Below are 15,104 nucleotides of genomic sequence, written 5' to 3' on the forward strand. Positions count from 1 at the left end.
CTTCAGTTCCTCCCCCTGCTCATTCTCTCTCTCTCTCTCTCTAAAACAAATGAAAAATCTTTTTTAAAATAAAGTTCCCTTTTACCCCTTCTCAGGAATCTCCCAGTCTCTCAGCCCCAGGTAATGACTGATTTGCTCTGTTCTTATGGGTTAGGTGACTCTTTTCTAGAATTTCATAAAAATGGAGTTATATAGCATATGCTCTTTGGTGTCTGGCTTCTCCTCCTTATAATGTTTTTGAGATTCATCCATGTTGTTGCAAGGGTCAGTATTTCATTGTCACTCTGATTTTTCTGAAATAAGAGAGTTTCTCCTCTTTCTAATATTTTCTCTTTCCCTGTTGCTCTTCTCTCAATTCCCTTGATTTCCATTCTAATGTCAGATGTTGTGATAAGTCATTTTTACCTTCCACAGGGTCTGTAATCCATGATGTCTGTAAAGAGCAGGAACATTACAAAGATGTCACTTTCACCCAGTCTTATTCCTCAGTGGAAGGACTTGAAAGTCCTCATAAATCATAGCCTGGAAGATATAAAGGTAATGTGTGTAAGGGGTATGCACATAGTGGGCTTTTACTAAGTATCCCTGACAAGGCAGCCTGTGGCATGAGCAACATGTGAGCAGCTTTGGAAGAACCCTCCCATACCCCTCAACAACTCCTTCTTCTAGATTAAGATGGTAACAGTGATAATTAAAACATATTCTGCTGAATAATAATAAAAAAAAAAACAGAAAAGGGACTCACATGGATTAAACAAGCAGGAGGTGCCTTTGTGTTACAGGTTGTCAAGGACCCATGTTGTTTTCCTTTTTTTTCACACTATCCTTAATATTTTAGTTTATCATCTTAAGGTTATGAGCTAGTTCCTTCACTTCCAGGCATTGGCTTTAAATTCCAAGAAGAAAGAAGGCCAGAAAGTACAGAGCTGTGCCAGCCCTGGAGTACCACAGTGCCTCTCTATATTGCCAGAATTTCTGGGTCCATGATTACCTTAAACAAGATCTGAGTTTTATTGGGATGGAAGGAGGGGGATGAGGAAGGACGGGGAATGATATAGAGTAGGCAATAGTACGTACAGGCACAAATATATTGCTTGGGTTTAAGATATTCTCAGTCTTTTAGAGTCTTCCTGAGAAAAGCATTAATACTGTTGAGTGAGTGAGCGAATTATTTGTACATAAAGTCTGGAAAGGAGAAGAATGGTGATTAACTAATGGAATAAGGGGTACGTAAATGAGTTTTCAGATTCAATGAAGAGAAATGGGAGACTAAGAGCTCAGATACCAGGGTCCTTTCTCTCAACTCTCCTGTTGTCACTGAACCAGCAATGACAGTGGAAGCTCTCCAGCTCTCTGTATTCTGTATTCTCTCAGAATACACAAAATTGGAATATGAGAAATATAAGGAGAAGAGAGAGACTCTTAAGTTGCTGATAATGGCCTTAGTATACTCTCAAATCTTTTGTGGATGCAGAGAAACTCAGACAGTTAGATTCATGGAACATTGTTCAAGAGGCAGTATGGTACAGGCATCTGCTGAGAAGAGGGACCTAAAAGATTTTATGAGCCTCAATTAATTAGTATAAGGAGCTCATGTATTTAAATCCTAGATATATATTATGTCACTGGAAGATAGCATGTGTGTTGTACATATTCTACTGTGTATCATGTTAAAAGATATATATCTCTCTTAATATACCACACACACATATGCACACACACACACACACACACACACACACCCCACTGGTTCAGAACACAGAATGTTAGAGCTGAAGCACAGTTAACCCCATGTTGTGAATAGCACACATTTTCCTTGGATGCACATAAGAATAGAAAGGTGCATGCCAAAGAGTCTAGCTCTAATGCCCATGTGGTGGGAATTCTATGTCTGTAAAGTATGAGTTTCCCATAGGCAGTGTATCTTGGAGTGTGATGGTGACAGGAATGGTCCTTTGGGTATAGAGAGGAACTTTGAAGAGTTGTTCAAACTGTGACAGGTAGGGATATTTGCCATGGTTGGATTACTTTGTCATATTCATATAGGATTGTATTCCTTTCTTTTGAAGTACTTTTTTTGTTTTGGACAGAGATTTTTAAATTATTTATAATTTATGTTTCCCTCATTGTACTCTTATTTTCTGAAAGCTATGACTGTGTCTCTTTTGCTCAGCATCATATCTCCAGTGTCTGTCATAGAATGTACCAGCCTTTCTTAAATGTTCCTCATCTAAACCATGGAAAACAAAATTATCTGAGGGGCTATTTTCTTAGTACCCTTAAGGATGGTACATAACTACTAGCATTCTAGATGCATAGGGAAGAAATTAATGCCTTATGTAGAATGGATACTTTAGGACATTAGGGCTTACTTCTTATGGAAACTTGGTTGAGAAAGGCTGGTACTTTCAATCAAGATGTGGTGATCAAGGTACTTTGAATCAAGACATGGGTGAGGGTGAGGGAGGGATGACTCCCCCAAATAGTGCTTTCCAGTGGTAGGGTGAATAAATGTTGGTTAGCTAAAAAACAACAAATGTCCACTAATCCTCAATAAATATTTATTTTTTTTAAAGATTTATTTATTTATTTATGAGAAACACACACACACACACACACACACACACACACACACACACAAACACAGAGGTAGAGACACAGGCAGAGAGAGAAGCAGGCTCCATGCAGGGAGCCCGATGTGGGACTCGATCCCGGGTCTCCAGGATCACACCCTGGGCTGCAGGCGGCGCTAAACTGCTGCACCACCGGGGCTGCCCTCAATAAATATTTATTAAATGAATGAGTGACTGGGTACTCCGGGCTTTTAGCTCAGGCTGCTCTTCTCTTTCAGGCTGATGAAAAACCAAAGAATGATGTGATTGTATTGAGTGACTGGCCTGAGACTCTCTACCAGGAGCCTCACCATCCCCAGAGCAAGCCTTTCATCTGCTTCTACTCCATCAGTGTCAACTATTTTGTGTCCTTAAACTGGATGGAGCCACATTCAAAACAAATACAGGTAAAGCTACCTCATTTTTTCCTTCCATCTTAATTCACTTTACATATATCATACCTCAACTGCCCTCATAGTCAGAATGATGAGAGTGGATTCTAAGTTAGCTTATTTTAATATTCATCTCCATATCCCAATCTGACCTAGATGCAGTGATCCTTTTTCACCTCTAGTCATCAGGTCCAGAGAATTCATATTCCCCAGAAAGCAGACTGAAGGCCAAGGAAAGAGCCTTAAGCATCGTGTTTCTATTACATACCTGAATACCAGTACCAGGAAATTCCCCAAATCAAGCTGTGCAGTCTTTCCTTGGTCTGACAGGAAGAGACAAGTATCTAAACATTCAACCCTTGGTATGCCTCACTCTTGGGAAATAATCTGCCTCCATGTCAGGGCTTTCATCTTTCTTCCTCTTCTAGGCAGTACTTTGGGTACAGAAGAAAGATACAGAAATGGGAGGAATCATAGAGAAGATGAACTTTCCTGTGATGGATCAAGTGCCACCCGTTGAAACAATGGTCCACACAGGTTCTTCCCACATGTTAATTGCTTACTGTGGTGACATGCGCCTGCGGCTCTTCGGAGATCATCATCGAGCATTCATATCTCTGGGCACAGTGCCCTGTCGTTTCTCCATCAGCTGCCTCTGCTATGACTCAGAAACTGATATACTGCTCTCTGGTACCTTGGGAGCTGTGGTTACCTGGCTTATCATACCAAACGGCAGGGGCCTCCAGATGGCACAAATAATGCCCATGCCTGATCATGAGCTTGTACAGGGCTTTTCCCTGAATGGCCCCCATGGCTCCCTCCTGGCTTTCTGTGAGAATATGGTGAGGGTCTTTACCCACCAGGGTCAGGGCCAGCTGAAAGAGGTTAAAAAGTTCACTCCCATAGCCAGTGGCTCTTCCATAACCTGCTCATTCACTTGTGTCTCTCAGGGCTCTTTCTATGCTGGAAACAAGGATGGAGAGATCCATGCTTGGGGTCTAGACCAGGGTAACTTCCTCCACAGCTTCCAAGCCCATTCCTCTTCAGTGATATGTGTTCATAGCCGGCCAGAGACCTATACTTTACTAACAGCAGGCCAAGAAGGTGTAGTAAAGGAATGGAATCTTGCCTTTGGGAACTTGCTGCGGCAGCTGAATATTGATGAAGATCTGCAGCGACTGCAGTTTATTGATAACACCACTTTTTTCTGCCAGACCACCCACACTTTCTCATTGCACCACCTGCCCTACTTTTATAGCCTCTTCAATGTCTGTGGTTCTGCTCCTGAGAAGGTGCAGCGGGTTTGCTGTGGCCATAATTGGACTCGGATCCTGTGTGCCACTAAGGATGGTTTGTTGCGCTTCTTGTCTCCAGTAACAGGAGATCTCCTCGTTATCACCTGGCCTCTACTTATCATGGATAAGGCCATGGCTTGGGCCTATGACTCAGACAAAGAAGAGCTCTTTGTGGCAACAGGCAGTTCAGAGGTGCTGGTGTTTGATGCAACGCACTCTCCTTGCACAGCCAAGTACCTGGTATGCACTTCGGTAAACTCTAGGGATAGAGTAAGATGCCTGGCCTATGGGCAGTCCCATTTGGGTATGGGCCTAGGAGGACTGATGTTCTGTGGGCATGACAGTGGCATTGTGAGAATCCTCTCCCACTATAGCTATGCCCGAATAGAAAAGACTGTTCACTCTGGGGCAGTTTTGGCACTGTCTACCCTGGAGGGTCCCCAGGAAATCTCCTTACTCTGTTCCTACGGCATGGATCATACTTTATACCTGACAGAGGCTGTGCTTCAGAAGAACAAGGTAATTCTGCAGCCCATAAACAAAATTCTATGTGCTTGTGCCCTAACACATGTGATACTCTTGCCAGGTTCAGTGGGTGCTATCACTGAGAACCACTGCTGGCGTCTCTGGCACTACCAAGATTTTCTGAAATCTTCAGAGTCAAAACAAAGTTCTGTGTTTAAAGAAACAAAATGCCTGCACCAATGTGCAATAACTTCATTTGATGTCTGCTATTCCCTGAAACTTTTTGTCACAGGGGGCATTGATGGCTCAGTCCGGATCTGGGATTTCCATGGTAGGCTTATAACTGAGTTGGATTCAGCATTGGATTTTGGCCCACTCTGCTTTGCCAATAATCGGGGTGACCTGCTTTTGACTTTCAACCAGAGTCTTTACCTGGTATCCTGCTTAAATTTGCTCCCTCCTACTCAGCTGATTCACCTAGCTAACCTAAGCAGTGCAGATGATATACAAGAAGTCCCTAAACCCTTTCTGCCTAGTTTCTTCCTTTCTTTTGAAAGAATATTTGTACCCAAATTTGTTTACCTTGGACAAGGGCTCCAGGAATTACAGGGTCTAGAAGCCCTTCTTAACAAACGGGTCATTGCCTTTGACAACACTGTGCCCCATGTTGTAGAGGAAGAGAGACATATGTCCACTGTGATTCAAGTGGAACCCAAATTATACTTTTCAGGGGATAAGAATATTGCTTTTGACCCCAAGCATAATAGTACTCCACACATGGTTCCTGCTCAGTTACAACTTGCTGACTGGGATGGATTGAACTCTTACCATATGTTACATTGCTTCTTTGGTAAAGGGCAGCAATGGCCCTTCACTCCTGATGGCTACATCCCCAACTCAGTTATCCGTGCCCGCCTTTGGCCTGATGGTACCCCAATCTTCTTACGCTATGATCTGTACCAAGATAAGGACTGGGACATGACCAAACTTGTCAGATCCCTGACACTGTCACCTGTGACTCTACTAGAAGAGAACGTCTCAATGAAAAAAGAGGATAAATCCAAGAAATGGAAAAAAACTTTCTATGATATTCTAGTAAGTATGATAAACCAAAATTGGACAGGAAGAAAATTTGATGAAGAGCTTATAAATCATTTAATTGAGGCCATCCTCAACCTCACAATTTACTGTTCTGTAGATCAATATAAGACATATATTACTGTACTGGCACAAATTTTTGCCACTTATCAAGTATCTTCAAGATTGTGCTATGAGGCTGCCTGTCGCCTAATGGAAGATACAGTCCATCCCAATCCATGCATCCGTGAGCTAGCCTGGGAGGGATTGGAGAGGCTAGGCATCCTGAGCCATCTCTTTGCTGTTCCACTGGCTATAGGATTGATGGACAGTGATGAGAATGTGCGGGCTAAGGCCTTACACCTTATGATAAGAGTCACAGGCATCCAAACCAAGACTATGCTGGTAGGCCTGCTGAGGAAAGAAGAAACCTTCCGAGAAATGCAGTAAGTTGGCTGGTGGCTTTCCCTCTTCTGTTTCTTCTAGCTCCTAACCTCCAAAATATGATTGCTTATTCTCTTTTCACACAACTTGTTCTCTTCTTTTTCTCCCACTATGTTCTTTGTTTCCATTTGCATTTTTTCCCTGATGCCTACCCTTCCTCTGACCATTAGTTAGTCTGCCCTTCTCTCACTTCTTCACTTCCTTAAGATTCCTCATGACTCAAGTCCACAAATCTTCCAATCAAAAAAGCATCTTGTATCTGACAATTCTATTCCTTGCTATGTTTGATTTTTTAAAAAATATTTTATTTATTCATGAGAAACACACAGAGAGAGGCAGAGACATAGGCAGAGAGAGAAGCAGGCTCCTCACAGGGAGCCCGATGCAGGACTCGATCCCGGGACTGGGATCATGCTCTGAGCCAAAGGCAGATGCTCAACTGCTGAGCTCCCCAGGTGTCCCTGATTTTTTTCTTCTTTACCCGCCCTTTACTTGAGATGACTCTGGATTAAATGGCTACTTTATCCCTGCCTGTTCAATTGTAATTTCTCCTTTTCTTCCTCCTTCTCTCCCTTCCTTCCCTCCTCCACATCCTCTTTCAAATCATGTTTTATCACTGGCTGGGTATCATTCTTCTTTCCTCTTGACTTTTGTAGGCAAGAATTTATTGGAGAAGCCTCTCTGGACCAGCTACTGGGGATCCAAGCTAAAGATATCCAGTGCCTGCTTACTCAGGTAAAGCAGCGGCTAAATGAAAACTTGACCTTGTCATATAGAGACCAACAACCTACTTTTCATTCAGACATATCAATGGCTGGCGAACCTGAGATGCTTGTCAAACGAATAGTCGTACCTGAAAAGATCACCAAACCAAAGGAAAGAATGACACATGTTCAAGCAAAGAGAAGACAGCTTAGTATGTATGGGTTAATATATGGGGTATATTTGGGTACCAAAAGTCAGAGTCAATAAGGCCAAAGTATTTAAAATGATATTGGGAAATATTATTACCTAAAGAGATTCTTTTCCACAGAAAATAGTCTTTGTGGGAAAGAAACACATATGCCACAACAAATACCAAGGTCTTATTTATTTAGGATATGGAAGCTGGGATAAAATGGCAAGCATTTCTGTACCATAAAGCCTCAGTCCCCTTTGCCTTTTTGTTTTTTTAAGATTTATTTATTTACGAGAGACAGAGAGAGAGAGAAAGACAGAGACACAGGTAGAGGGAGAAGCAGGCTCCATGCAGGGAGCCTGACGTGGGACTCAATCCCACATCTCCAGGATCACGCCCTGGGCTGAAGGCGGCATTAAACCGCTGAGCCAACCGTGCTGCCCTGCCATTGTGCCTCTAATGGCAGTTCATTGGACTAGATGTTATAAAGGATATTACTCAGAGCCTCTTTTTTTTCTTAACTATTTTCTCCCAATATCTCTGCAGTTAAAAAGGAACTGAGAGTTTCCAGAAAGCCAATACAGACAAAGTTTGTAAAATTTAGCTCTGTGTTGGTACCTTCAGAGGATAAAGATGAACAAAGAGAGGCAAGACGATCAGAGCAGATTGACACCCAGCATGTTGCCTTAGAGCCTGAATTACCATTAAGTACTTTCAGCCCAGCCAAATATCAAGAGGATGCTGAATCAAAGGAGGTCATGGTGGAAGCCACAGAAGAAGGAATAGGCCACATGGCAATCACAGAGATTATGACGGCCATAGATCAATGTGGCATGAAAGATTATGAAGAGGTGTTCCCTAAGGTGGAAAGACATGAAGTAGAAGGAGGAGGCCACATGGAGGTCACAGAGTTTATGAAGGCCATAGGTCAACATGGCAATAAAGATTATGGGGAAGTGTTCCCTAAGATGGAAAAATATGAATTTATGAATAGGCTTTGGAAAAGGGCAGTAAAAAGAGGCTATGAAAAAGTAGCTGCAAAGTTAAAACAGGAAAAAGACTTGAAGGATATTTCAGAGACAATTGTAGAAGAGACCAAGGAAAAAGGCATGCAGATTACTGAGGAAGAAATAGATACAAGGAAGAAACATGGAAAGAGTGGCCGAGGTTTGGCTGGTATGCCTGGACGCATTGGTAGATTAGATACCAGGTCTTGGCGGGATGACATTTGCTATCTTGTTACCTCAAGGATAGCAAGTTCCTGTCCAGGAATGTTAAGGGATCTGGGTCAAGAATTGGTGGACTTGGCTCAGGTGATGCTTGCTCCCCAAGATCCCAGCTGGGATCTCTTTCAAGAGATCTGCCCCCTTTTAAAGGATTCATCAGAATTGCATGAAAAGGTGGTAGAAGAACCATTCATTATAACTGAAAAGGTGGATACAGAGGTTGTTGAGGAAGAGAGGACAGAATTGGGAGGACAGAGAGGTAAAAAAGCATTAAAGGACAAGGCATTTTCTCAAGTCAAGAAAAAGAAAGATGCTTTCTTAGACAAACTAGTCTTAGAGAAAAGGAAATTTAAAAAAGAAGCAAGGAAACTGGGCAGGCAAGAAAGGAAAATAGCTGAGGAAGAAAGGAAACTGAGTAAAACAGAGAAGAAATTAATGCAAAGAAAGGAGAAACTGACTCAGGATAGGAAGAAACTGACCCACCAGAAAGAAAAAATACCTTGGGATGAAAAAATAGTGGCTTCTCCACAAGAGAAATTAACAAGCAAGGAAGAGCAGAAGTTAGTCTTAGGAGGAAAGAAAGAGACTGGAAAAGGGGGAAAACTACTAAGGGAAAGAAAAAGAGTTACCCAAAAGAAGGGGAGGGCAGCCCTGAAAAGAGGAAAGTGGGACTGGGAGAAGATTATGATGGCCCATGAAGAAGGCATGTGGTGCCAAGAAGAGGGGTTGCCTACCTGGGGAGAGAGGAAATTGTCCCAGGAGGAGGAGGAGCTGGGGGATGAAGAGGAGGAGCTGGGGGATGAAGAGGAGGAGCTAGGTGAGGAAGAGGAGGGACTGGGAGAGGAAGAGGAATGGCTGGGAGAGGAAGAGGAGGAACTGGGAGAGGAAGAGGAGCAGCTGGGAGAGGAAGAGGAGGAACTGGGAGAGGAAGAGGAGAAGCTTGGTGAGGAAGAGGAGGAACCTTGTGAGGAAGAGGAGGAGCTGAGTGAGGAAGAGGAGGAACTGGGGGAGGAAGAGGAGGAGCCAGGTGTGAAAGAGGAGGAACTGACCTGGGATGAAGAGGAACTAATATTGCACTTAAAGAAACAAGTTAAGAGCAGGGAGGAAAAGTCCCATAAAAAGAAGAAAGATGTCCAAGATATGGAGAAACATGTTGAGGAAGAGGCCCAGAAAAGGGGAAAATTAGCCCAGGGAGAGGAACATTTGTCTAGCAAAGAGGAGGGACTATCTGGGGAAGAGGGAAAACAGGCATCAGAAAGGGGCAGCTTGACAGAGCAAGAAATTAAATTGACCCCAGAAAAGAAGAAATGGTTAGAAAAGGAGAAAAAAGAGGCCCATAAAAAGAAACAAATCCAAGAAAAGAAAAAACAAGCTGGGAAACAGGAGAAAGATCAAAAAGAAAGGCAGACTAAGAAAGAGGAGAAAGAAGCCAAGGACAGATGGTTAGCCCAGAAAAGAAAGAAACTGGGCCTAGAAGAAGAGGAAAAGCTTGTGGAAAAGGAGAGAAGGTCCCAGAAAGAGGAGGAAAAAAACAAGAAAAAGAGGCAATGGGCCTGGGAAAAAAAGAGAGCAGACTTAGGAGAGGAGGAACAGGCTGGGGAAAAGGAGAAATGGTCACAGGAGGAAAAGAAACAGACCTGGGAAGAAAAGAGATGGGATCAGAAAGAGAAGAAATTGGCTCAAAAAGTGGGGAAACAGGCTAAGGGAAAAAAACAACGGGCCAGAAGAAAAATGAAACTGATCCCACAAAAGGAGAAAAAGATAGCAGAAATTGAAAAAGTGTCCCCCCAAAAAGAGAAACAAGCCAAGAAAGAGGATAAATGGGTTGGGAAAGATAAGAAAGCCACTGATGAAAAAGAAAAGCCACCCACAAAAAAGCAACTAGCCCCACAAGAGCAGAAACAATCCCAGGAAGAGAGGATATGGAGTCAGAAAGAGAAAGAGAGTGATCAAAGAAAACAATGGGCCTGGGAAAAAGAGGAGCTGTATGTAGAAGAGGAGGAACACGCTGGTGAAATGCAGAAGTCCCAGGAAAAAGAGGAAAGAGCATTGGAGAAAAGACTGACCAAGAAAGATAGTAAACTGGCAAAGGGGGAGAGTCATATTGGTAAGAAAAAAAAGGCAATAGCCAGAAAGGGAATTGGCATAACAAAGAGAAAGAAAAAAAGTGAAGAAGAGAAAGAAGTTATGAAGGAAGAGGAATTGTCCCAGGAAGAGAGGGAACTGGTCTGTGACACTAGGACCAAGGAGATGGGTGTTGCCAAGGAAAAAAGAAAACGAACCAAAGAAGAGAGAATACAGGCAATGAGGAAACTGGACATGGAGAAAGGGATTCCTTCTGAAGACAAAGAGGCTAGTTCCAGGTTAAAAGATATAAGGAAGAGAGAGAGTTACCTGTTGAGGAGCCTAGCTAAAATAGTTAGAGAAATGAACATAGTGCCACTGGAAAAGGCAGAAATATCTGAGGAAGAGAGATCATCCATGATGGGGAAGTGGATGGAAACAATGGAAATGGAAGGCCAGAGGTGGGAATTTTTTAAGGAACAGGGAGAAATAATGAAACAAGAGAAGGAGCTGGATCAGGAAGAGAGAAAAGTAGATGATAGACTGGCCACCAAAGAGAAAACACTGACTGATGGAGACAGCTTGCAGGAGAACCAAAGGTTATTAGAAAAGGTCCTGGGAAAGATACTATTAGATAAAGTTCAGGTAGAGAGTATATTAAAGGAAGTCCAGGAACAAAATCTGTTAGGAAAAAAGCAGCTAAAGAAACTTCTGAGGAGAATTGAGAAGAATAAACCAGAAAAAACTCAACTAAAGTGCTTATTAGAGAATATCAGAGATACCCTGTTTGAAGGCTTATCTGAGAGTTTGACTGAAAAAGAAATAATGGAAGGTCCAGAGAAGAAGGGGAAAGAGGAAGAGAGTGTCCCTGAGGAAGGAAAAGAGGAAGAGATTCTGCCCAGGGAAGAGAAAGGGAAGTATCTGATTAGGAAGAAGAAAAAGAAGGCAAGCCTGAGTGAAGAGGAATTGGAGGAGAACTTGGCTAAGAAGCATAAAAAAGAGAGTTCAACCCAAAGAAAGAAAAAGGAAAAGAAGTCAACTGAAGAGAAAGAGAGGCTGAGTAAGAAGAAAAAGGAGAGCCCACAAGAGGAGGAGGAGAGCCTGAGTGAGGAGAAGGAGAGCCTGAATGAGGAGGAGGAGGAGGAGGAGGAGGAGAGCCTGAGTGAGGAGGAGGAGGAGGAGGAGGAGGAGAGCCTGAGTGAGGAGGAAGAGGAGGAGGAGGAGAGTCTGAGTGAGGAGGAGGAGGAGAGCCTGAGTGAGGAGGTGGAGGAGGTGGAGGAGGAGGAGGAGAGCCTGAGTGAGGAGGAGGAGCACCTGAGTGAGGAGGAGGAGGAGGAGAGCCTGCGTGATGAGGAAGAGGAAGAGGCAGAAATGGAGAAGATAGAGAAAAGAGAGAAGGAGGAGGAGGAAAGGCAGAAGGATGCAGAGAGCAGACTTATGAAGGTGATACGCTCAGAAGAGAGAGTACTGAAAACAAAGCTCTCCAAGGAAGAAGTGAGCTTATCAAAGCTAGCAATAGAAGATAAAGCTCTTGCTGAGAAAAGGGAGGGTATAACTAGAAGGGAAATGCCTTTTACGAAAGAAAGATTGCTTGATGGAAAGAGATATCCCACACTAAGGGATAAGGTCATGTGGCCAACAGTTCTGAAGAGCCCCTTCAAAATACCACTCCCAGGAGCCCCAGAAAAAGAGAGAATGCCCCTGAAAGTGTTAGGGGTTCATTTGGATTTGAAAGGACAGGAAAGTCCACTTCTTGGAGCACACCCTATGACAAGTTCTTGGGGAAGACAAGAGGATGTGCTCTTGGAGAAAGCCAAGAGTATGGGAACAGGCTTAGAGACACAGATCCCAGAAGGCCTCCACAGGTTAGAGTCCCACTTATCTGATATCATGAAACCACAGAGACGTGAACATAGGTCCAAAGGTAAGAAGTGGAAGCGGTTCTTTAAGTACCAGGATTCCCCAGTGGGGAAAACTGAAGGTCAGGTCCCAGGGCCAGCCCCAGCCCTAGCCCCATCCCTTACTTCTATACCAGCCAAAAGGCCATGCCACTCAGAAGCAAGCTTCTCAGATGAGGACTGGATTACCAATGCCTTAATAAGACTGGAAGCAGGAGAGCAGCTTTCCAGGGACAGTTTCCATAGACTGCACCAGCATCTCAGAGACTTCACTTCAAAGGGATATTTGAAATGGATGCATCGGTGCAGTCTTAAAGCCATTGCTAAACACCTCAGGCAGAACCTAGAAGTAAGTCACACAGACATATCACAGCCCTCTAAGGATGTTTGGAGTCCAGTGCACTTAAAAGTGATCCCTCCAATTAGAAGAAAACAAAAAGAGAGCCGGCTAGAGCCATTATCTATTGTTGAGCCAGTGTTACCATCAGCTACCAGGAGGTCTCAAACCCCAGAAGCTCTCAATTGGCATCTCTTAGCTGAGTCCCAAAGGAAGAAGCAGGCACAACAGTTATCCTCTGCTATGAAGGAGATACCGCACCTTTATCCAATCAGAAAACACATTCCCACAACTGTCTATCCTTCTGTGGGTAAGAAATCCCTGGACTTGATATTCCAGAAGGACTTGCAGGCCTTGAGGTATAAGGGAGGGCTCCCCAAATTTCACATGGCAAAGAGGGAAGCACTGCCCATCCCTTCACCAGTGTTACCATCAACCACTAAGAGGATTCGAGTCCCAAAGGCCAATTTACACTGGCATCTCTTAGGAGAACCTTACAGGAGTGCGCGGGTACAGCAGTTATCCAAGGCTCTAAGAGAGATGGAAATGAAACACTTTTATCCTGCTGCAAGAGAGATTTTCACAGGTGCCCATGCCTCTGTGGACAAACAAACTCTAGCACTGATGTTTCAGAAGGATCTCGGGGCTTTTAAGGGAAAAGACAGGCCCCTCACGTTGCCTAAGTTGAAGAAGGCACAGACCACCTCTAAAAAAAAGGAAGAGGTGCCTCAGTGGGAGACATTTGTGGCACTGTATTATGTTTTGCAGATGTTGCAGCAACGATATGCAAAAGACAGCACTGCTTGGATGGAACAGTTTTACCGACTCATGGATCTGTACCAATTTAAGTCCCCTCAAATCCAGAGGCTTCTCTTAGAGTTGCTGCACAGAGAAGAACTCCAACCCCGAGAGATTATGTACCAAAAGGCCCTGAAAACTCAGGAGCTAGTCCCTGGTGAACGGTTGTTCTGTGGCCTGTTTTGTGGTCATTCCCATGTCCCTGCAGGTCCTCTCAAGTTCCAGAACGTTGTACCACTGCCTGGGAAAAGCAGAGTGCATACTATCCAACCTGTGGGCATTGCCCAGTATGGGTTCCTAGAACTTGCCTGGAAAAACCTACCACAAGTCAATTCTTACCTTATTGAGAGGCTGCCCAACATCCCTACTCCTACTCTATGATTTGGCCTAATATTAGGACTTTGGGGTCTTAGTGGGAAATAACCCTGGCCATAGATTTTAAGCCTCCTTCCCTGTTCCCCACTTCAAGGTGGGGCTAGACAAGGACTTGTACTTATTTAGCTCCAGAAACCTGCTTGCCTTGTACTGAATAAAATGGCATTTCTCGTTTGTAACAAACATTTTGGCTTATTTCTCTTCCTCCCCAAGCCTAGAATCCCCATAGAAAGTAGGTATAGAAAACAAGTAACTTTTATCCTAACTGGACCAATTGTTTTTTCAGTCAGTTGGGTACATCCTTTGGAGGGTAGGTACCAGTTGATCAACTTTTGATAGAAAAGTCTGTCCTTGAGCTCTTTCCTTTGGTTAATATTTCCTTCTTCAAAGGTCCCTAGGGGGGAGAGTGTCTGGCACAGTTGGGCTTTTATTTATTTAGCATTAATCTGAGAGGAAGCAGAGAAGACCCATAATTTTGCCCCTTCATAAACTTTGATCTGAAGTTCCTGAATGTCTCTAAATCTCAGTGTTCTCATCTACATAATGGGGAAATAGAGTGAAAAAATGATTAAGAATGCCAACTTTGGAAAAAAAAAAAGAAAGCCAACTTTGCATTTGGAAGAACTCTCATTCTAGTTCTTTTTCTGCCATTTATTAGCTCTTTAATCTTAGCTTTTAGTTTCTTCAAAGTAAAATGGTGATAATAATGCCTACCTCGGTGAAACTCTTAACACAATTACTGGAATATAGTTCTCTTTTTCTAATAGGTAGCTATTTTAATGGCAGATGTAACTATTTGTTTTATTTATTTATTTATTTATTTATTTATTTATTTATTTATTTTAGATGTAGCTATTTGAAGTGTGGAGATGAAAATATGAGGTCTAAGACTCAAAGAATATTTGAATCCCTGCCTTTCAATTTGACATGTAGTCTTGAGCCAGTGATTTCACCTCTCTTAGCCTCAGGTATTGGGTTGTTTTTGTTTTTTTTAAGTTTTTCAATTGTTTACTTTATTCTAATTCTCAGCTTTATCATGTGCAAATGAGGCTCACTGGGAGGCTAGAATGAGATTCTGGGTATGCCCATATTAGTGTACTGGGAACGCAGGAAAGGAACTGAAGGATAGAGGAGGGGCCTGGCACCTCAAGGGAGTTTGAGGGTACCTAGAGAGGGGCTATAGAGCTCAAGGAGAGAGTCTGCAAGAGCAAGAGAGGAGCTAG

At 43.2% G+C, this 15,104-nt stretch overlaps 1 protein-coding gene across 1 annotated transcript; it reads left to right on the top strand.

Annotated features, from left to right (window-relative positions):
• The first annotated feature begins 395 nt into the window (after positions 1-395).
• On the top strand, positions 396-14,479 carry LOC144312414 (uncharacterized). The gene is made up of 5 exons (XM_077895174.1): positions 396-537; positions 2,852-3,019; positions 3,433-6,287; positions 6,942-7,201; positions 7,730-14,479. The coding sequence occupies exons 1-5, from the start codon at positions 427-429 to the stop codon at positions 13,885-13,887; spliced, it is 9,552 nt and encodes a 3,183-aa protein (XP_077751300.1). The 5' UTR covers positions 396-426; the 3' UTR covers positions 13,888-14,479.
• Positions 14,480-15,104: the final 625 nt, after the last annotated feature.

Source organism: Canis aureus, chromosome 1, assembly GCF_053574225.1.
Source record: "Canis aureus isolate CA01 chromosome 1, VMU_Caureus_v.1.0, whole genome shotgun sequence".
NCBI lineage: Eukaryota > Metazoa > Chordata > Mammalia > Carnivora > Canidae > Canis > Canis aureus.